Raw genomic sequence first — 22,111 nt, 5'->3', positions numbered from 1 at the left:
ATGGTCCCACAACAATGAATGGTGTAGACATTTATGGAAGTCACTTCAACTTTATTAGAATGATCTTGTTATAAAAAAATTGCTGATTGAACTATTGAACACACACATACACAATGAAATCCTGCATTAGCAAGGACAAAATGAGCTGATCAGTGGTCAAGATAGCCATGAGACCATGATGCCAAAAGGATCACATTTCTTTCTTTAGATACATATGTGGATGTGTGAATATGTATCAATGACACATGTATACTAGAAATATCGATGAGCAATAGCGGGCTGGCTATACGGGCATTCAGGCAATGGCCCGGTGGGCTGGCACCCAATCAGCCGAAGGAGCCACCCAATCAGCCGAAGGAGCCACCCAGCCACCGAATAGGCCGCGTGTATGGAAACGCTGGTATTACACTGTTAAAAATTTTATAATTTTTATAAGAGCGGGTTTTTTAGACTACAGTGAGACAGACGGACAAACTGACCAAATAAACAAAATACCGTTTTTGAAAGGGGAAAAATAATAAATTAATAATTCACAATTGTATTAGGAAAATAAAGCACATTTAATATGAATGACACCTGACCTCATTATTACGAACTGTTTGGTATACTCGACTTTGAATATAGACTACTAGTGCAAAGGGAACGAATAAGTGACGCTGTTTTGTATTTCTTACTGCAGGGAGAGTAGAAAGCAGGAGTTCTGTTTTTTACATTCTTTTTTTTTCCAATAAAAACATATATCATATATAAATAAAAATTATCTTATTATGGGAAACGAGTCAATTTGAAATATAGACACATAGTTCTGGACGAGCACTGAGATCGTTACTATAATTTCACTTTTAACACACTGGGCCGTTATTGTCATATTTTAAATATTATAATATACATAATATTCTCACAATAAATCTGGTTCATAAAAGTGTAATATTCTTTAATAATTATTGAACCATTCAACCGAAAGGATCATTTAAATTTAACATTTTTTTTTTACCAGATTTGAACCTACCCCGCGGAGAAGAACAAACACGCTGTAATTACACTATATGCACTTGCCCAAGTTAACTAATTAAGACAAATTTATATATATAACGAAAGGATCTTGATCAACATTGTCAAACCTAAGAATGAGGTCAAGAGGTGTGGCGTTCCCAAGTACAATTAGGCAAGGTCTAAGAATGGCCAGGCAAACAATTAGGAATCAGTGCTGAGAATGTTGACCGAATTGTACCAAGCCCAACTCAGTATGAGAGTGATTTGATCATGTTTAAGAAAATGCTAACCCACATAGGAAACAATGCCCCACTTTAATAATAGTAATTTAAAAAAAAGAAGAAAATAATCGATAAACAAATAGAACATTAAATAAAGTAAGTAACCAAAATAAAAGAAAAAACATCAAACAAATCATTAACTCTTTCTCTCCGTAATTATTTACCCCATTCTGGTGGAATCAACGTTGGTATCGTCAGTTAGGAGAGAAAGAGTTAAAAAAGTGAAACTAACGAACTAACTAACTAACTAACTAACTCAAGAAATGCAACAAGTCAAGAAATGGCCTTGAACAACTGTGACTGAAGACAGTTTAGGACCTGAAAAAACAAACAAACAAACAACAAACAAACAAAAACGATGACGACACCTAACAGACGGATCTAACAGCTCATCAAGACAGAACAACTTCCTAGCTGGGTCAGATTTAGGTCGTCTACTCGGTGCAACGTGTCAATAAAACGAGCCATAAAGACTCATAAAAACGAATGGTATGAAACGTTTAAATGTCTCGCGTCACATGACAGTCAGTAACAGTCGACGTCAGTGGATGTGAATATAATGTAACTGTAACGCAGATCAGGCTTGGTTCTATGTATCTTACAAGCAAAGTTCTGAAAAAAAAATTAAGTTCAAATCTCAATTGTTCACAAGTGCTTACACCTAAACTACATCGTCTAGGGCCTTTCTTTTGGACCCCAGGAGCTGACACCTAAACTACATCGTCTAGTGCAGCGGTTCTCAACCTTTTACGCACGGCGACCCCTTTTTACAATCTCCCACTCTTCCGCGACCCCACCTCACACACACACACATACAGCAATAGAAGAATAGACAATAACAATCCATATTTTTGATGGTCTTAGGCGACCCCTGGCAAATCGTCAATCGACCCCCAAGGGGGTCGCGACCCACAGATTGAGAACTCCTGGTCTAGTGCCTTTCTTTTGGACCCCAGAAGATGACACCTAAATTACATCATATATTGCCTTTCTTATGGACCCCAGGATCTGACACCTAAATTACATCGCATATTGCCTTTCTTTTGGACCCCAGGAGCTGACACCTAAATTACATCGCATATTGCCTTCTTTTGGACCCCAGGAGCTGACACCTAAATTACATCGCATATTGCCTTTCTTTTGGACCCCAGGAGCTGACACCTAAATTACATCGCATATTGCCTTCTTTTGGACCCCAGGAGCTGACACCTAAATTACATCGTATATTGCCTTCTTTTGGACCCCAGGAGCTGACACCTAAATTACATCGTCTAGTGCCTTTCTTTTGGACCCCAGGAGCTGACACCTAAATTACATCGTCTAGTGCCTTTCTTTTGGACCCCAGGAGCTGACACCTAAATTACATCGTCTAGTGCCTTTCTTTTGGACCCCAGGAGCTGACACCTAAATTACATCGTCTAGTGCCTTTCTTTTGAACCCCAAAAAATAACATGTTGAAAGTAAAAAAAAAATGTAGCCGACAGACCGACGGACGGACGGAGTGAGCTGATTTTAAAATTTGCAAAAAAAAAAAAAGGATATTAAGTAAAGCTACTCGTGAGGTAACAAGAAACACTTTAACGTGCGTATAAAAAAAACAACAGCAGTCTTGGTCTCCCCCCCCCCCCCCCCCCTCATTTCCCAAACTGTCCTACTTTACTATCATCATACAGCGCGGGGGGATCAAGTCTAGGTCATACAAATAATTTTTAAAAAGGGGAATTAACCATGCCGGGGCCCAGGTTTATCAAGGTAAATGATGAGTTCTTGGACTTGAATTATGAAAAAAAAAAAAGTTTGATGTAACAATTGTATGTTACTTTAAAATGATGCTATGAGAAAGAAAAAAAAAAGATGATTGAAAATACTCTCTGTTTGCTGTTTTGAAACAAAATGATAGATGACGGAAGAGAAGAAGCTGTAAATGGTTCCAGCCTCTCTCACCACCATCTTACTGAATGTGTTCTCAAAGAATGTCATAGATTGGATTCTTGATATATTCAAGTGTAGTCACGTGATTGCAGTAATGCAGAGATATGCCAACAAACCAACGCATATAAACATAAACAGGCATCTTTAGCAGAATACGAAGGCCCTAGAACCTAGGCGAGTTTCATATGCGGAGACTAACTCTAACTAAATATCATGCTGAGAGCCTTTATGGTAATTGGTATAGATCCCGTGAGGAATTAAACAATATTGAGTACCTAGTCTTTGTTTAGGAGAATTTTTTTCAAATTAAAGCACCATACTGTAGTTTAGTCTATAGAATTTTATTCGGTACTTATGGATGCGTGAATCACGTATATATAAGGGATCGATCATATACATTTTTAAAATTATTTACTTTCTAAGAAAGAATATCGATACTCATCAAATGGTTACATTTGAAAAACTATTTAAAGCAATCTTTTTTTTTTTTTGATAAGCATCATCGACAGACATATCAGTTCAAATTATATTTTGTTGTCAATATCTTCTAGCAATAAGAACTCTCCCAATTATCCTAAAGATGTACACAGGGCCTTGTGCATCGTGATTTCAACTCTAGGCTTGTGTAGCTCTCCAATGCACTTTTTAAAAAATGTAATATCATTAAATCAGTCTCTAGATAGTCGTATTTAGAAGCACTTTTTCTTTTAAAACAATGATTACATTATGAGAAATATTTTTAGTCACAACTGAACTAATGAGTTGTTGCTGCACCGAGGCACGTTTTGTAAAACAGTTGTACACAACCTCTCCACATCAGCTGCTAATCAGTTGTACACGTTGAGTCACGTAAGTTCTTAAACAAAGCTAAACCTACTAACCTATCATTATGTCCGGGCAGCTAATAAATGTAGATATACTTCATTGTCGAGTTGTCTCGTTGTTTCTGTTATTAGAGTGTATCAAGTTTGTCTAATTTACAAAACGTTCTGAAAAAAACAAATAACATTCCAACCAAAAGTGTCAATTGTTAGTTAGTACATTTTTCATTTTGTTGGACGGAGGACGTTGTAAAAATACAAGCCGTTCATTCTAGTCCCATTCTATTCCAAATACAATTTAATTTCTTTTTACTAAAGCTTTAATCAGTGTCAAGCACATTTTCTCGTCTAATGTTTAGTCCCGTCACAACATAAGCGTATAACAAAAAAAAAATAAAAATAAATAAAATTTCATTATTAAACTTCAAAAATATATATATAAATTTTGTTCAGTTTGTGTATTTAACCCGTGACACGATCAGCTATTCGAAAATATGCATTTTCTGATTCGGTTTGTGTGGAAGGTATATTTGTGCGATTATTTATTGGTATGTTCATTATTTGGACATCTAGATGTAGCACTAAACCTAAAGTTCTGATTTAGAACTCTTAACATCTAGTTTAGATCTACTTCTAGATTTAGAATCAGGATGTACTCTATATTAGATTTACGTAAAAATATAAGCAACGCGTATAAAATTCAATAAAATTGAAGCAACTTTAAATTTACTCAGTTATTGACTGAATACGCCAAGTTGGCTCTAAATCTAGATCTAAACTCCAGCCAAGTTTACTTTTTTTATTTTTTACTTTGAAAAATTATAAAGGTCAAACTAGAGTTTTTCCAGTGTGGCCAACGAGCCAATATTTATTTTCTCATTGATATACACCAACTGTTAAATTTCTCGGAAAATCGTTAGAGCCGTTTTGGAGATCGCCTAACCACCCAGGTTCCACGAAGGAGTGACTTGAATAGAGGTATTGTAAAAAAATAAATAATGAAAAATGTCAGTGAGCTATTGGACAATATATTTCGTAGTCACTTGTTATGAAACAAATATTTTATAGAAAGGAAAGAAATTTGACGTATTTTCCATTTCACTTGGTGTATTGTTTGATGTTCCAGGAAGTCCCATGGAGCAAGGGGCAGTCATTGACCAGGTACTTTATGCTCTCAAATGGAACGGTTTCTATCAAAAGTCAAGGTTAGGCATTATCCTGGCTGCGTATGTTACGGGGGCACTTCATTATATTTCTGTTGTTTTTATAGGTAAGTAGTCAATAATGTAGTCAATGTGGTTAGACATAGCTAGACATAAGAGATTTTTTTAAATATAAGTGTTTTTTTTTAGACATTAGTGTTCTTTTAGACATTAGTGTGGTGTTAACAAATGAAGAATGTTACATACCAGCTGGCCCAAACCTCTTACTGGACGACCGGGAATACCATTAGGTCGGATTCGAACTCACTTTTGTTAAAACTACAGCCAAAGTGAATACCACACGAACAGGCAGCCAACCTTTATGTTGTTAGACATACATGTATTATTAGAAATATGCATGTTATTAGAAATAGAGTGTAATTAGTGTTGTAGCCGGTCGTTGACTTGTAGCACCAAACTGCTGGTAGACAACTAAACCGCTGTAGGCGTATTGTATCTTAACTAATAAACTTGAAATGACTTGAGTAACTTCTTTGTGAACAATACCAAATAGAACTTTTTTTATAATATAGACAAAATAAAGTTGATATGAGATAAAAAAAAATGTAGTATTGTTTTTTTTTTTAACAAAATCTAACTCACTACAGTAACACAACCTTTCAATCTCACGTTCTGGTGTCGTCTGTCCTAAGACCAAATGACGACAATGAAACCTTTGTTGCACCATTCACAACCAATCGCTAACCTCTTTCCACCGTCGACATAGAAACACACACACAATAACAATTAGACATATGTATGTCATTAGAAATAAAGTGTTATTAGACAAAAATATGTTGTTAGACTAATGTTTGTTGTTAAATTTTAACCTGCAAGCTGTGGTTGGTATTTCTCCTTAATGTTGATGTCGTTGACTTATGGTACCAGACTGCTGGTAGACAACTAAACCTCTGCAGGCGTAGTATAGTTTAACTTATAAAACTTAAAATAACTCGAAAAAGGTCACTGTGAACAAAACTAAATATAACTTTTATTGCTATTTACACAAATGTAACTTGAGATGCAATGAAACGAACTGATATTTTAAACAAATTTTGCTCACAATAAAAACACGTCTTTACACTCTGGTTTCTTGGAGACGACTAGCGTAAATAACACAGCTTATGACAGCGCCGCTAACCTTGCACCATTCTACAAGACTAACATTAAATTAGTGCTCTATCTCTATAAATAACAATAAATACTTTCTCTCTTAATGACCTAGTTAACACACACACACACACATATTCTCTTTCTCTCTCTCTTTCCATAACTCTCCTCATATTTTAAAATTAAATAAATTTTACATTTTTACTATCAGGGAGGTCAGTACCCCACCAATGCCGCCGTTTGCTGAGTTTAAATCTGACAATCCATGACGAGAGCTTCGACGTCCTGTCAAACTCAACTGACATGCCGTACAGAGTAAGCTACGGTCAATGCCGTATTGACGTCAAAAACGATACTGACGTCATTTTCACCACACATTGTCGAGAGGGCTACGAGTATGTTGAGGCCAAGATGTCTTCCTTTGTCTCTGAGGTACCTGTTCGTCTCTTAGTTACTTGTTCGTCTCTGAGGTAGTTCCATGTTCGTCTCTGAGGTAGTTCCTTGTTCGTCTGTGAGGTAGTTCCTTGTTCGTCTCAGAGGTAGTTCCTTGTTTGTCTCTGAGGAAGTTCCTTGTTAGTCTCTAAGGTAGTTCCTTGTTCGTCTCTGAGATAGTTCCTTGTTCGTCTCTGAGTTAGTTCCTTGTTCGTCTCTGAGATAGTTCATTATTTGTCGCTGAGGTAGTTCTTTGTTCGTCTCTGAGGTAGTTCCTTGTTCGTCTCTGAGGTAGTTCCTTGTTCGTCTCTGAGTTAGTTATATTTAGTTTTGTTCTGAGATAGTTACTTGTTCGTCTCTGAGATAGTTACTTGTTCGTCTCTGAGGTAGTTCCTTGTTCGTCTCTGAGGTAGTTCCTTGTTCGTCTCTGAGTTAGTTTCTTGTTCGTCTCTGAGATAGTTACTTGTTCGTCTCTGAGGCTGTTCCTTGTTCGTCTCTGAGATAGTTACTTGTTTGTCTCTGAGGTAGTTCCTTGTTCGTCTCTGAGGTAGTTCCTTGTTAGTCTCTGAGGTAGTTACTTGTTCGTCTCTAAGGTAGTTCCTTGTTCGTCTCTGAGGTAGTTCCTTGTTCTTCTCTGAGATAGTTCATTGTTTGTCGCTGAGGTAGTTCTTTGTTCGTCTCTGAGGTAGTTCCTTGTTCGTCTCTGAGGTAGTTCCTTGTTCGTCTCTGAGGTAGTTCCTTGTTCGTCTCTGAGGTAGTTACTTGTTCGTCTCTGAGGTAGTTACTTGTTTTAGTATTTGTTGACAACGATAAGTCCATCTCTTTGTGCTGCATCTTGTAGTTGATTGAAGTTGTTCTTGAATTATCAATATTAATTGGACGAGCGCACGACTTAGGTGTGCACTAAAATTCATCTTTATTATTACTTACATCTGTGCATCACGTATAGTAAAATATAACAATCACAGCAAACGAAATGGATCAGAGTTTCATTCTATTGTGAAGTTTACATCAGGCAAAATTAAAATGTGAATCAGTCTTGATTTCATGATGAGACCGAATGACACGATTAGTGATACTCATTCTGATTTGTGCACGTTTCTGTATGGGAAATGTGGTCTTAGCTAATTTGACTAGCATCCAACTACACAACGTAATGTTTTCTATCATTATTGCAGTCAATGTTTATGATTCAAAAGCCTGTTAAAATTACTCCAGACATTGCTGAAACTATTAAGCTTACTCTACAGTAAGACTGGTTGATGAATATGACTGGTTTATTTGTAAAAGTCATCTCTTATGTTCTATTTTATGTCTCTTATCTTCTATTTATGTCTCTTATCTTCTATTTGTGTCTCTTATCTTCTATTTATGTCTCTTCTCTTCTATTTTTATGTCTCTTATGTTCTATTTGTATGTCTCTTATCTTTTATTTTTTGTCTCTTATCTTCTATTTGTATCTCTTATGTTCTATTTATGTCTCTTATCTTCTATTTGTGTCTCTTATCTTCTATTTGTGTCTCATGTTCTATTTGTATGTCTCTTATGTTCTATTTGTATGTCTCTTATCTTCTATTTGTATGTTTCTTATCTTCTATTTGTGTCTCTTATCTTCTATTTGTGTCTCATGTTCTATTTGTATGTCTCTTATCTTCTATTTGTATCTCTTATGTTCTGTTTGTATGTTTCTTATCTTCTATTTGTGTCTCTTATCTTCTATTTGTGTTTTATGTTCTATTTTTATGTTTCTTATGTTCTATTTGTATGTTTCTTATGTTCTATTTGTATGTCTCTTATCTTCTATTTGTACAATACTTACGCTTCATCTCATATGTTCCTATTGCCTAGTTTAAAAAACAAATACGTACATATTAGATAAATACAAAAACTGTATGTAATGATATTATTTGTTTCCTCACTACACCATGCTGTGCCTCTTTAGTGGGACTTGGTGTGTGAAAAAGAGTATTTCTCCGACGTCTCTCAAACTGTTCTCGCAGGGGGCTACATCTTTGGAGCCTTATTCCTGTCTCGATTCGCTGACGCGTAAGTCATTTTGACTATATCTTTTAAGTTGTTATTATTTGGTCTGGGGATTCGAAGTCTTGTTTCTATAATGTCGTCATATTATGTGTTTCCACAACGTTTGACATATGTGCACCCCTTTTACAATATTTGGAACTTTGAGTCCCCCCCCCCTTTTTAATGTACTTACACAAGAAGAATAAAAAAGCTTGTGCTGAGATGACAGATCATAGAATTTGGTTCCCTGGTCGTTAATTTGTATTTGAGATGCAGTTGCACGTCTAAAAGTATGTAACATTTTTTCAATGTTATGACTACAAATGAAAAATACAAATGCTGAAAAAACCAACTCCACATACAGCTGGAAAAGGCAAGATGTATTTCAGAACTTTAAAAAGTTAAAGCCAAACACAAAAGGTTAAAGCCGAACACAAAAGGTTAAAGCCGAACACAAAAGGTTAAAGCCAAACACAAAAGGTTAAAGCCAAACACAAAAGGTTAAAGCCAAACACAAAAGGTTAAAGCCAAACACAAAAGGTTAAAGCCAAACACAAAAGGTTAAAGCCAAACACAAAAGGTTAAAGCCAAACACAAAAGGTTAAAGCCGAACACACATGTTGCATTAGTAACCAGAATGATGTCAAAGAACACGCTTCATGTTTATTCTTGAAGACTCCACCTAAAGCCCAACTCTTGCTCTTCTTCGGCATGCAACAAACTTTCTGGCATGAATGTTGTTTTAATGTTAAATGTGGTTGAGTGGCTAAGTGCTAGGCTTTCAAACCTTGGATGGTTCGAATCTCGGTGAAGACTGTGATTTTGAATTTCAGGATTTTTTTTAGGGCGTCCTCTGAGTCCACCCAGCTCTAATGGGTACCTAATTTTAATTAAGGAAAGTAAAGTCGGTTGGTCGTTGTGCTGGCCACTTGACACCTGTTGGCTAAAGAAACATGTGATCTTAACATCATCTGTATTATAGATCGCAAGGTCTGAAATTGGAACTTTACTTTTCTTTTAATGCATATTTATCCGTTTGAATCAGGGATATTTTCTAGCTGATTAGCAAACTGTGTCAATGCTATGTAATGTATTTCAGAATATCAGCATCACGTTTAGTAGCCGAGCGTGTTAGAAGCTCACGAAGAGAGGTCTGCAGGTCTACAGGTCTACATGTCTACATGTCTATTCCACTATTGCCCTCTCTCTTTTGCTATAACTTTAGTTTCGCGATGACAGCGTTTACTTTATCTTGACAGTAAAACAAAGAATTATTCTTCGCCTTGTTTTGATAAGTTGAGACAGAGAATGTATCTGCTAAATATTCTAGTAATCACAAACATCTTCTCCTGTTGTGTGAACTATGAAAGGCTGGAAAGAATTTCATCTTTATATCTTCGTATCTAACAAACACCAAAGAGTTGCGGAATTCGCAGTATAAACACCGACTTGAACCCATTGTAATTGAGGTCTCCAAAAAGTATATACAATACTAGACAGTTAAAATACGTGGCGATCCTAGCGGGTGCTTTTGAAGCCAGATATATTCCACTCCACATGACGAAGCTTTAAAACAACTCTATATTGCTTTTATGTTGGTACATCAAAAACAATTAATCTCTTACAATCAAGTATTCTATAAAAAAAAAATTATTTAATACTCTATGTATACAATAAAGCATATTAGCATAGAGATCAAATATATGTTTCTCTACTAATTAAAGGAAACCTCAGAATTTGCGCTATTCAATTTTAGCTTTGTCATCATAGGAATCCTTGGGCCTCTTTTCTTTGCCTCTTTTGTTGGCTTTTTTTTTATATGTTTCTCTACTAAATTACCACCCCGAAATAATTTAATCGCGAAATAATATATTGTTATTTGTGAAAAATATAACACAATATAGTAGAAACTTAATAAAGCTTTCATAAATATGCATTCATAGATACTATTAGGCTAGTGTCTTGATTCAGCACAAAAAAAAATGCTTCTCCACTAGATATTTAGGTAAAGTAGTCATAGTAATAAAGTTTCTTCAGACCCCTCAGCCTGTATACAATGTTGTGGGACCTAATGACCGAGTGATGCACAGTGACCACCTAGAGTTGATTAGCCCACCTTGTGGACTTAAAAACAGTTACAATAGGAATTCAAGCTTATCGGCTGGTAAACGCACCAACAAAAACATATAAGTTACCTGGAACCTTTGGGCTTCCATAAGAAATAAAGACAGATTCTTCCGAAAGATTCCTAATGTCAAGGACCCCGTTAATGTACGTACATGTGTCTATGTCTATAAATGCTTATTTATTATATTCAGTTAATAATAAATAAGCATTTAAAAAAATAAAATTAATGAGATGCAACGCCCTAGCCTCTTCAAACTCTTCCCATACCCCTGGGGGTACACTGCTGAAGAGAAAGGTTTACTTAGTGTAGATGTGTTAGCTATGGATGAACAGTACTTAACACGAAGAAAAATAAATAAAAACGGCCAAACGTATCTAAGGGAAAGAATTCCACACTTAAAACTAAATCTCTTAATAATTCAGAAGTTATCTCCCTTTTGTCGATTTCAAAATAAAAAAAAATATATATATAAAAAAAAATTAATTGGATCATTTTATAAATTTGTTCATTGTTAGGTACAATGAATAACTGTTTAAAGTTTCAACTTGATGCGAGCAATAATGCGGGAGAAATACCGTATATGGAGAATAAACCTCTCGTATTTAGCCATATCGGTAAATACTTAAGGATTATTTTAATCTATTGGTACGAAACAAAAGAATCAATTACTATTCTTCTTCTTCATCGTTCTCATTGTTATGTTGGAGTGTTCATATGACTAGACCAATACATGAGATGAACTGCGCAGTGGTTTCCAAATCAGGGAGCTCTCCATATAGTTTTCTTTCTATTGGGGTGATTTGGGGCCAATGTCTTATACGGGCCTCTTGGTAAAGAGAGCAGTTTTGGAGGACGTGGTCGGCATTCTCTGGTGATACTCCACATGGGCAGATTTCACTGGTTCCAATTTTGAGCTTCCGGTACATGTGTTGTCGCATTCTGTTGTGTCCGGTCCTGAGTCGAAAGATTAGACTTTGGTCTTGTCGGGATAGCTTATAGTAAGCGTCATCTTTCTTGTGATTTGGATGAGAGCTCGTCCATTTCTCGTTTATTTTGTTTACAATTAATTTCTTCATTTCTTCTGGATAGAGTGCAGAGTTTATTTGAGAGTAAGTTCTCCCACTCTTGGCGAGTGTGTCAGCCTTCTCATTTCCTTCTAGTTGTATATGAGCTGGTATCCATTGAATAACAGTTTTTCTGCTGTTGTTGTTGAGCTTTGTAAGTGCTGTTCTGATATAAGAGGAATCAGAGTTTTGCAAGCTTTGGAGGGTTGTTTTTGCATCGGTTAGCAAGACAATCTGACTGGGAACTTGGATGATTTGCTAGCATGGTAGCAGCTAGTGCTAGTGCTTCCCTTTCTGCTCTGTGACTGTCAGAGAGCTCTCCAGTTGCAATGGATTTTTCTAGTTTTCCTGCATCTGGCCATTCGATAAGTATTCCAGCTCCTCCATATGTGGTGGCTTTATGGGATGAGCCATCCGTGTAAACTCTGATCCACTGATTGCTAGGGTAATTGGTATGTAGAAAACAGTTCACTATTTCCTTGAGCTCTGTTGGTCTGTAATCAGATTTTCTTTTTATGTTTTCAATATGGTCCCTTATAGTAGGAAGAGGGCTTTCGACCCAGGATGTAGATTCATTATAGTGTATCGAGGATTCCAGAGTAATTTTTTCAAGTTAGTGTTTCTTTTTTAGGTTTAGAGATTCCTGTATGAAATTGGTCCTTTTGAGACGATTTTTGTGCCAGTTTTATGGATTTTTGTTCTGAGTGGGTGCCTTTCCAAGGTTTCCAATTTAGTGAATTGGGAAATGATTTTTATTTCTCTTCTTTCATCCAGAGAGATCAGGGCAGCGGTTTCCTCCATAGCTCTTACTATTAATTATTGACTAATTGGTAATTTTTTAAAAATCGATTCATGTATTGTTCTTCCCAATGAATAATTGTGGAAAGTTTTAACTTGATCCAAGATAGAGTGAGAAAGAGAGACAGAGACAAATAGAGTGAACAGATAAAAACAAATGTAGATCTATTTAATTACAATCAAATTATTAGATGAAATCTATATTAAAGAGACCATTGGTCAAAGACAGAGGACAATGAAATCAAAGTATACTGCTAGTGCATTTAAAGTTAAATATATGCCAGACTATTATATTCCTTTCAAGCATTCACTCACAAAAACCATACTATCCGCTATGTAGAACTTTTTCACTTAACTAAACGCAGTTACTATAACAACTTAAGCTATGGTACTTGGACGCATACTTAAAAGTAAGCAGAAACAGTTTTATTTCTATTACAGCTATGGCAGAAAAGTGCCCTATGTACTGGCCAATTTGGTCTTCTTTGTGGCGGAAGTGGTCAGCGCCTTTTCACCCACTTACATCTTTTTCATCGTTTTAAAGTTTATATTAGGAGCTTCTGGTGCAGTTAAGTTTTTCTTTTTATTCTTTTATATTTTAATCCCGATACAGAATTATAGGATAGTAAAAAAACAACATACAAAATAAAGTCTATTCATTTCCTATTTTAATCAAATATATGTAAGCCTACAAGCAAATGTTTTTATTTGAAAAAATGGATTTAGGTCGATTAGCTATTTTGATAGTTCACGCATACGATTTACTTATAGCATTATTATTTCGTTTAATTGTTTCCAAAACGCAAATTAAGTCATATGGCTAGTATATATATATATATATATATATATATATATATATATATATATATATATATATATATATATATATATATATATATATATTATATATATATATAATTTTTATTTATTTATATATAATAGTCAATTACTGTAATGAAACCCAGGGATTCTCTTTCCCTCATGTCTAGTGCATGTACCAGTTTGGCCACATCCAACTTCTGGAACTGATGCCAACATCACACAGGGCCCTCATAGAGAAACTCAATTCTTTCATGTGGACGGCGTCCATGTTGTTGCTGTGTTTGGTCGCCTACCTGACCAGGGACCTGGACTGGCAGTACACTATGGTCATACTTGCCATGTTCACCAACTACGCCCCTTTCCTTTGGTGGTGAGTAGATCAGGTGTTAGGAAGTGTGTGTGTGTGTATTGGCTGAGGATTTCTGATGAAATATTCAGTTTGTATTGAGACAGACGAGTGGATAAAAAGGGGAGGACAACTGATGAAAAAAGTTGACGCTAGAAACCGAGAGACAGAAAGACGCGTGTCTATTGAAGTCTTGAAAGTCAGTTTTTGTTTTGTTTTTAATTGTTCAAGATCTTATTATTCCCCTTGTTTTGCTGCCAATACTAACCTTGGAATTAAAGCTGCCTATATTGTCAATGAAAGTTAAGTATTTGGTTTAAAAAGAAGTTTGTTCAAAATTTATTTCAGTTCAGTATTAAGAAAATTATACTTCTACATATGAATGTTATTTTTACTGCTAGGACCACAGATGAGTCCATCCGATGGCTTTGTGCATCTAAAAGATACCAAGAAGTCGAAAGGATCGTTGAGAAGATTGCAAGAATCAATGGCGTGGATCCCAAGACGGCTCTGGATGTTTTGAAAGAAAACGGGTATTCCCACAAAGACCAGGAACTCAATGATATAGGCCTAGAAGTAAGTGAAAATAAATGGAATCTGGCCAGAAGGTTAGTTCACTACCTCTTACAAGGTGTTGCTATTTTTGTTAGTTACTTTGTATGGTATGTGCATTGTGTCTAGACTAGACTAGACAAAAATGTCTAAAAAAATCGGAAAATCTTGGAAGACAACAGCCACCAGCGCCATCATAACTACGTCAAGTCGTAGCAAAGTGGCGACTTCTGTTAATCAAGACAAGAACAGAGCTGTACAAATACTCGTTCGTACCTTATTCTGTCCGACTATATCAAAGCCACTCGTTGATCAGGAAATATGAAAAGAATCAAGATATCTGTGTGTAGTCGCTGAATGAACTCTTTATGTTGTGTCTGTTCTATATATGTGAGTGTTTCTGTTGTGTTGTGTTTATATGAGAACCGAGTCCTTGTAATCACAACAAATTTCCATAAGGATCAATAAAGCAGTCTTAGTCTTAGAAGGAGATACCTCAGAAAAATACAATTATTCATTTGGTTGAATTAAATGTGGATTGATTAGAAACGTGATAATATTGGGAAGGTTGTTTGAAGTGAAATGAACGTTTTAGACTTTTCTAACCCATTTTGGTGCATGATTGCGAGAGATGGATGCAGACCATTGTCACGTGAGTCAGAAGCGCAAACCACACGACCATACAGTTTTCATCCTCACTCTGATTATGTTGGAGCGTTCAGATGACTAGACCAATACTTGAGATGAACTACGCAGTGGTTTCCAAATCAGGGAGCTCTCCATATAGTTTTCTTTCTATAGTTGTGTTTTGGGCAAGTGTCTCTTGGTAAAGAATACAGTTTTGAAGGAGACCACACAGTGATTATTGCAAGAAATATACTGCAAGAAATATACTGCAAGAAATATACTGCAAGAAATATACTGCAAGAAATATACTGCAAAAAATATACTGCAAGAAATATACTGCAAGAAATATACTGCAAGAAATATACTGCAAGAAATATACTGCAACAAGAAATATACTGCAAGAAATATACTGCAAGAAATATACTGCAAGAAATATACTGCAAGAAATATACTGCAAGAAATATACTGCAAGAAATATACTGCAACAAGAAATATACTGCAAGAAATATACTGCAAGAAATATACTGCAAGAAATATACTGCAAGAAATATACTGCAAGAAATATACTGCAAGAAATATACTGCAAGAAATATACTGCAAGAAATATACTGCAAGAAATATACTGCAAGAAATATACAGCAACAAGAAATATGTGTTGTGCACCAGCAAGTTTTGAAAGATATTGATTTCTAGATTCCCTCGTGAGGTAACGTACGTTTCACTCTGTAAACCTTGTGTCATATGATACGTGAATGCTTTTGCTCTAGCACGCTTTAACTGGTATTCTTTATAGAATTGTTTTGTTTCGCAAGCCTTTAAATTAACCACAGTAACAATTATCAGCGCAGGCTGGAGACTTTGCGTTATTTGAAATGTCTAGAGTCTAGGATATGTGCCGTATTTTAAAAGTAAAGGATATTATGATTAAAACTGCAGTATTTTAAAAGTCTAGGATATGATGACAAAGACTGCAGTATTTTAAAAGTCTAGGATACGACTGATTAGCCAGGTTAATTACTTCACTTCTTATTATAATTCAAACAAGCACGCCTTTTATAAATTATATTACAAAAGACTAGATGTGGGGGTTAACTTCAGTTCTGTGTTGGTCATGCTATGAACACGCGAAAAAAAAATGGAAATAAATAATCCTAAATCATCATGGCCACACTATTATTAGATCTAGTTGGTTTCTCTTTTTACGGAGTTCAATGTTTTGTATCGTGTTCATTCTTGTACTCCTTTCTGTCTTTCTCTTGTTGTCTCTTTGTTATGTCTTTCCCTTCCTCTTTATCTCTCTGTCTCTCTCTGTCTCTCTTTCTCACTCATTCTCTTTCACTCTGTCTTTCTCAGTCTTTCTTTCTCGCCCCCGTACACACACACGCTAACCACTGCATAAACAATAGTAAAACCCTCTAATAAAAACAATTGGTCCATAAGTTGAACAATAAAAAACATTTGTAAAAATATAAACGGTTTGCGTTTGCTTAGCGAGAAATTGAGCTAATTTAATTGGTTCACTAACAACAATGTCATCTTCCTATCATCAGTGAGACATTGGAAGGATATACTAGATAATACTAAAATTAATAAACGACTTAAACAAATTATTTCTACGTACTAAAATATCCAAATTAATGTGGGCCACGTGTTAAGGTATTACCAGATTCAGTGCCGCAAGTAACAAGTGCTGTGGACCAACAGGGAAACAATGATATCAAGTTGTCCAAGTTACTTATCAATCGAAGATTTCTCATCGTGACTTCTATCACGTCCTCAATATGGTATGTGATATTTATATTTATCATTTACTTTGTTCTTGACAGAATTGATATTAAGATCAACAAAATCACTTAAAATGAAGTCTTATACGTTTAATGTTTTAGACTAATATATATATAGAAATATTATAGACAAATATTACAGATTTTATAGACACATTTTATAGACAAAAGTTATAAGACATGTCGTTGACCAATGCTACACACCGTTACTAAGGAAATGAATTTTCCCAGGTTTGTCGACGCTTTGTCTTACGATGGACTTCTGCTCGTGTCACCAAGCCTGCATGAAGACTTCTACCTGGGATTTGTTTTAGCAGTGGTCATAGAGTTTCCTGCCACGATTTTATTTTGTTTGCTAATTAATAGGTAAAAAGTATTGATTGATACATTCACATTTCATTGTCTTTACACTGGAGATTTTAATCTACGGCGGTAAACTGTAAATAATCAGCTTTTTGATGTAGCATACATGGAATCTCTAATATAAGCAGCATTGATGATAAGCTACGTACTTTAAAAGGTGTATTAATTTGTGTTCACTTTTTGTTGCCCTGCAAGGAATTGGATTTTCTAAAACACTTTAGATGGTATCACAAAACAAGAAAAACATTTTAAAATATTTTTAAATGAAGGAAATAAATTTATTATTAAACTTCAAATATAATAAAATAATTAAGAATAATTAAAACAATTTTCGGTTCCGTTTGGGTATCTAACCCGCGACACCATCAGCTTGTTACTCAGCCAGCGAGGAATATATATTGTGTGATTATTATTGTTCATATTGTGAACCTGTAAACCAAACACTAGACTATTAGTTCTGATTTAAAACTCTTAAGATCTAGTCTAGATCTATTCTCAGAGCTAGGATTTGGATGTAATCTATATTAGAGGTACGTAAAAATTTAAGGAACCCTTATAAGCTTCATTAAAATTGAAGCTACTTTAAATTTACTGTTATCTACGCTGACTACGCCACTAGAACTCCATATAGTCTCCAGTCAAATTACATTTATTTATTTTTTACTTCGAAAAATTATAACTGTCAAACTAAAGTTTTCCCCGTGTGGCCAACTAGCTAATAATCCTTTTCTCAGCAACATACATCCACTGTTGAATTTCTAGGAAAATTGTTACAGTTGTTCAGGTTCCTTGATTCAGGTTTCTGTAGAATCCATGAAGTTCTGACTTGAATACATGTATCGAACAACAAGTTATCCAAATGGAAGAAGTATTAAATAGTCTACTAACTAGAGGTGATATTATGTGACTACCAACAGTGATCTATCAATTAGAGCCTTTGATAACTTGGTGGAAGTAACGATCTCAAGCCCGTGAGAAGGTCTTACAATTTTTATAACATAAATTTTGCATGTTTAAGTCTTTACTGTTTGATTGTTATGTTTTCAGAATGTGTAAGAACCATTTTAACAAACGTTTTGAAAGCACAATTTAGAATAAATCCTTCTTTGTGTTTGTAATTAGGATTGGTCGAAAGAAGTGTATTGCCATATTTCATCTTCTGGCTGGATTCTTTTTGGTGGTCTCAACAGTTCTTCTACAAACAACAATTTCAGGTAAAGATGTATACTTAACGTTATACATAAAACAATAATAATGAAAACTGGACACAATTTTACGACCTCCAGAGAGTTATTAAGGTGCTGATATATTCCTGAAAGGGTATCTGACAAAGTAATGAAGTCAATGCTAACGTCCAAACAACTAAAAATGGAAACTGTCGATTATAGTTGGCAAGTGTGTTTGGATTTACGATCACATAAAAAGAAAGAAGGAGAGAGAGAGAGAGGGAGGGAGAAAATGAGATAGAAAACGCTATGTATCAAATAAACCGGGTTTCGCTGACTTAGATTAATGTAATATATGATTTTCTAATTATTAGAGTACATTCCATACCATTACTGGATCTCATTGCTTCTATCTCTGCTCGGAAGACTGGCTTTAACAACAGGATACTCGTCTGTACTCATCTTTGTCCCTGAATCATTTCCCACTTCAGTCAGGTAAGAACTTTGCTTTTAATTGTGTTACATGAACGCTCACACTTGCGTGAATCATTGGGCGAACAGCTTTCTGCATCTCAAGAATTACATACTTAATATTCAAGTTTTCACACATTTCTAGCTACAAATGAGACGACCCCAGAGTCCCAATCTTAGGTACAATTTAGAAAATCACCTACTGCCATAGACACGAAGGATTGTTTCCTCCAACAACCACAACCAAAAAGCCCCAAACGAACAAAAAAAAAAAAGTAATTAAAATGTTAGATTTCTGAAACAAAATTAGAATGAAAGACACTGTCTTTACGTAACCAAATTATATCTAGCACATACAATATAATTACCATTATGATGAAATGTTAGTGTCTAGGCCAAAGTATCATATATTTGGGCTATCTTACAGTAGTTCTAAACCTTTGAAGTTTCAAAATATACTTATAGACTTTGTTCCCCGCCTATGAGCTGTAGGAGAACCCATATCACGCCATAACTCATTATATGAACTCAAACAAAAATACAAGTTATGCTCTTTTTGTTATAAATAGATAAACCTACTGTAGTGTTGCTGTTGACGGTCGTTGACTTGTAGCACCAATCTGCTGGTAGACAACAAAACGGCAGTAGGCGTATTTATATCGTAACTAATAAAACTTGAAATAACTTTTGAATAACTTGCTTGTGAACAATAGTAAACATAGCTTTTATTATAATCTAGACAAAATCAACTTGTGATAAATTGAAATAAGTGTAGTAGCTTCAATAATAATGTTTCTTTAAAAGAGAATCTAACTCACTACAATAGCACAACCTTTCAGTCTCACGTTCTGGAGTCGTCTGTCCTAAGACCAAGTGACGACAATGCCCCTATTTTGCATCATTCAAAACCAATTGCTATATTTCACCATACATTAGTATAGAGGAACACAAACACACACTCCATAACAAGTGTATATGTTTTTATAAATAAAAGCTGTTAAAGTTCCTATCCCGAAATGCTTTCAAATAACAAAGTATTACGATTTCTTCACGCTTCTTACATTTTCGCTAAATAATGAGACTAACACTATCTTACAGAATCAACATTAGGCTGATTAATTACTGATTACTTACTGATTACTTTAGCACCAACATACATTTTAAAAAGTTATTTTATTGTAGGAGGTGTGTCTGAGACACCGCTTGTCTACGCCTTGGCCACCTAGCAGAGGGGCTCGAGCTCAAATCCAGACTCGAGCAAAGTTGCGTTTGCTGAGCGCCCAATGGCAGCATGGAAGCCTCTTCCTATCACCTTCGCCTACAGGTCCACAAAAGAGATAACACTATAGCGCTCTTGGCTGAAAGCATGAAAGATGTGTTTCGGAAAAAAAAAGGGGGGGGATGAGGCATTTGGTATGACCTACTTAAATTTTGCTTATTAAGTTCCGCCATCAGCGTGCCACGTTTTGATCAAGAGAGAAAGGAGAATAAAACGATGTCCATAAAGTTTGGACATTTCATTGCTTACTTTTATTAACTATCATCAATGATGTCTCAATGTATTTTTGTTTTATTGACTTTATAGAAACATTGGATTTGGTATGACATGCGCAGTGTCTTCTTCCGCTTCCTTACTAGCTCCATATACCCGTACTTTGGTGAGTCGAACAAATTCATAGTAGAGTGTGGATCTATTGCTATGTGATGTATGGTTTATTGTTATGTTTTGTATGGATAGACTACACTCTGACTTATTACCTTATTATATTGATATTGTTCCTTACAACAGTTACGCAGCTAACATTCCTAGACTCTAAAAAATATATATAAGTTTTATTAGAAGTATTTTTGGTGTTTGGTAGTTGAGCGAAGGTGTTGTTGAACAAGCTGTGAGTCTGTTTACTTGAAATGGTCTTAATTAAAGTCGCCAGTTCTTAAATGTCCAAACCAACCTAGAAAGACTAAATTAGGTCAATCCAGACTTTAGAACACAAAGCTTTTATTACAGAAACAAGGGCCTAGACCACGTCGTCAAGTCACTACATCAGTCTTTCTAGTCCTTCCTTATTCTGTCTCTAACCTTTTTCCGTTCTAACTTTTTAATGTACTGTCGCGTCACTGAGGAAATACCCAACTAAACCAAATTTTTGCGCATCTTACTATTGAGTCATTATAGCACAGTGCAGGACAGGCCATTGTCCTGTTGGCTCTTATTTCTCACGGCTATGGCCAAATTTCGATTCACGGTGCCCCCGCTGCGGTGAAGAAGAGGAAACCGTGCCTCATATTCTGTTTGACTGCCCCAAACTTGCTGATCTCCGTCTCGACAGGTCTGGGAAACCAAAAATTCTCGACCTGTATGATGACATTTATGCACTACGCAAGACAGCTGGGTTTCTGTCCAGGGCTTTTGCAAGAGAGGATTTGAGCCTCTCAAGCCCTCACTCAAATGGAGTTTGATGATGATGATGATGATGATTGAGTCATTACAGTACGTAGGTCTTGCATTGGTAGATTTAGACGGAAACGTTTTCGTTCTATTCACAGAGTCGACACCTTCCCTGGGCGCCTAATGTCTGTTTCGGCGTCATGTGCATCGTCGTTCCCTTGCTCGTTGTGTTCCTACCCGAGACTCGTGGACTTGAACTGAGCCAGACGTTGGATGACATGGAGAAAGTGACCCAGAAAACAACGAAAACACAGCCACAATAGATTGCATGGAAAAATGAAAGCAGTTCATCCATTATTTACTTTTACCTTACCTTTACCTATCCCTTAGTCTTTTGGACCGTTGGGGCACCAGGCAAGATTTGTCGACCGTCTTTCTCCATTCCTCACTTTTTTTTGCCTTGTTCAGAACCTCTCTCAATGGCAGGCCTGTCCATTCTTTAATGTTGTCCTCCCATCGCTTTTTCTGTCTGCCTCTTCTTCTTTTCCCTGGCACTGTTCCCTGAAGAAAAGACCTTTCTTCAGGGAACATCCATTATATGGCATATTATTTACATAGACCTTTATGCTTGTTTCTTGTTGTAAATGTATGATGCCCAGAGAACATGTTGACAAAAAATGTTTTTTCTTTTTTACACTTATGGTTACAACGTTCTTGCCCGGTAAAAAATAAAGCAAACTTCCCCTCTCAGACCTTGCTTCATTTGTGTTATAGTCTACAGTAGAGTGTCCAGCGTGTAAGTAGGTCA

At 35.7% G+C, this 22,111-nt stretch overlaps 1 protein-coding gene across 5 annotated transcripts; it reads left to right on the top strand.

Moving 5' to 3' along the window:
* Nucleotides 1-3,918: 3,918 nt before the first annotated feature.
* Nucleotides 3,919-22,053, top strand: LOC106079101 (solute carrier family 22 member 4-like). Of its 5 annotated transcripts, none has more exons than XM_056037289.1 (14): nucleotides 4,093-4,239; nucleotides 4,855-5,005; nucleotides 5,154-5,297; nucleotides 6,551-6,771; nucleotides 8,714-8,817; nucleotides 13,225-13,351; nucleotides 13,773-13,975; nucleotides 14,353-14,527; nucleotides 16,787-16,914; nucleotides 17,146-17,280; nucleotides 18,400-18,491; nucleotides 18,818-18,938; nucleotides 20,500-20,572; nucleotides 21,462-22,053. In XM_056037289.1, exons 3-14 carry the CDS (start codon nucleotides 5,162-5,164, stop codon nucleotides 21,624-21,626), a joined length of 1,680 nt encoding a protein of 559 aa, XP_055893264.1. In that variant the 5' UTR covers nucleotides 4,093-4,239; nucleotides 4,855-5,005; nucleotides 5,154-5,161; the 3' UTR covers nucleotides 21,627-22,053. The 5 variants fall into 5 exon arrangements, with proteins under 5 accessions (XP_055893265.1, XP_055893264.1, XP_055893269.1 ...); XM_056037294.1 differs by having other exon boundaries at nucleotides 4,095-4,116; XM_056037291.1 differs by having other exon boundaries at nucleotides 4,095-4,235.
* The last annotated feature ends 58 nt before the right edge of the window (nucleotides 22,054-22,111 follow it).

The sequence above is a fragment of the Biomphalaria glabrata genome, chromosome 8 (genome assembly GCF_947242115.1).
Source record: "Biomphalaria glabrata chromosome 8, xgBioGlab47.1, whole genome shotgun sequence".
Classification (NCBI taxonomy): domain Eukaryota; kingdom Metazoa; phylum Mollusca; class Gastropoda; family Planorbidae; genus Biomphalaria; species Biomphalaria glabrata.
Note: the sequence above shows the minus strand (reverse complement) of the source record. Positions and strands in the feature narration are given on the sequence as shown.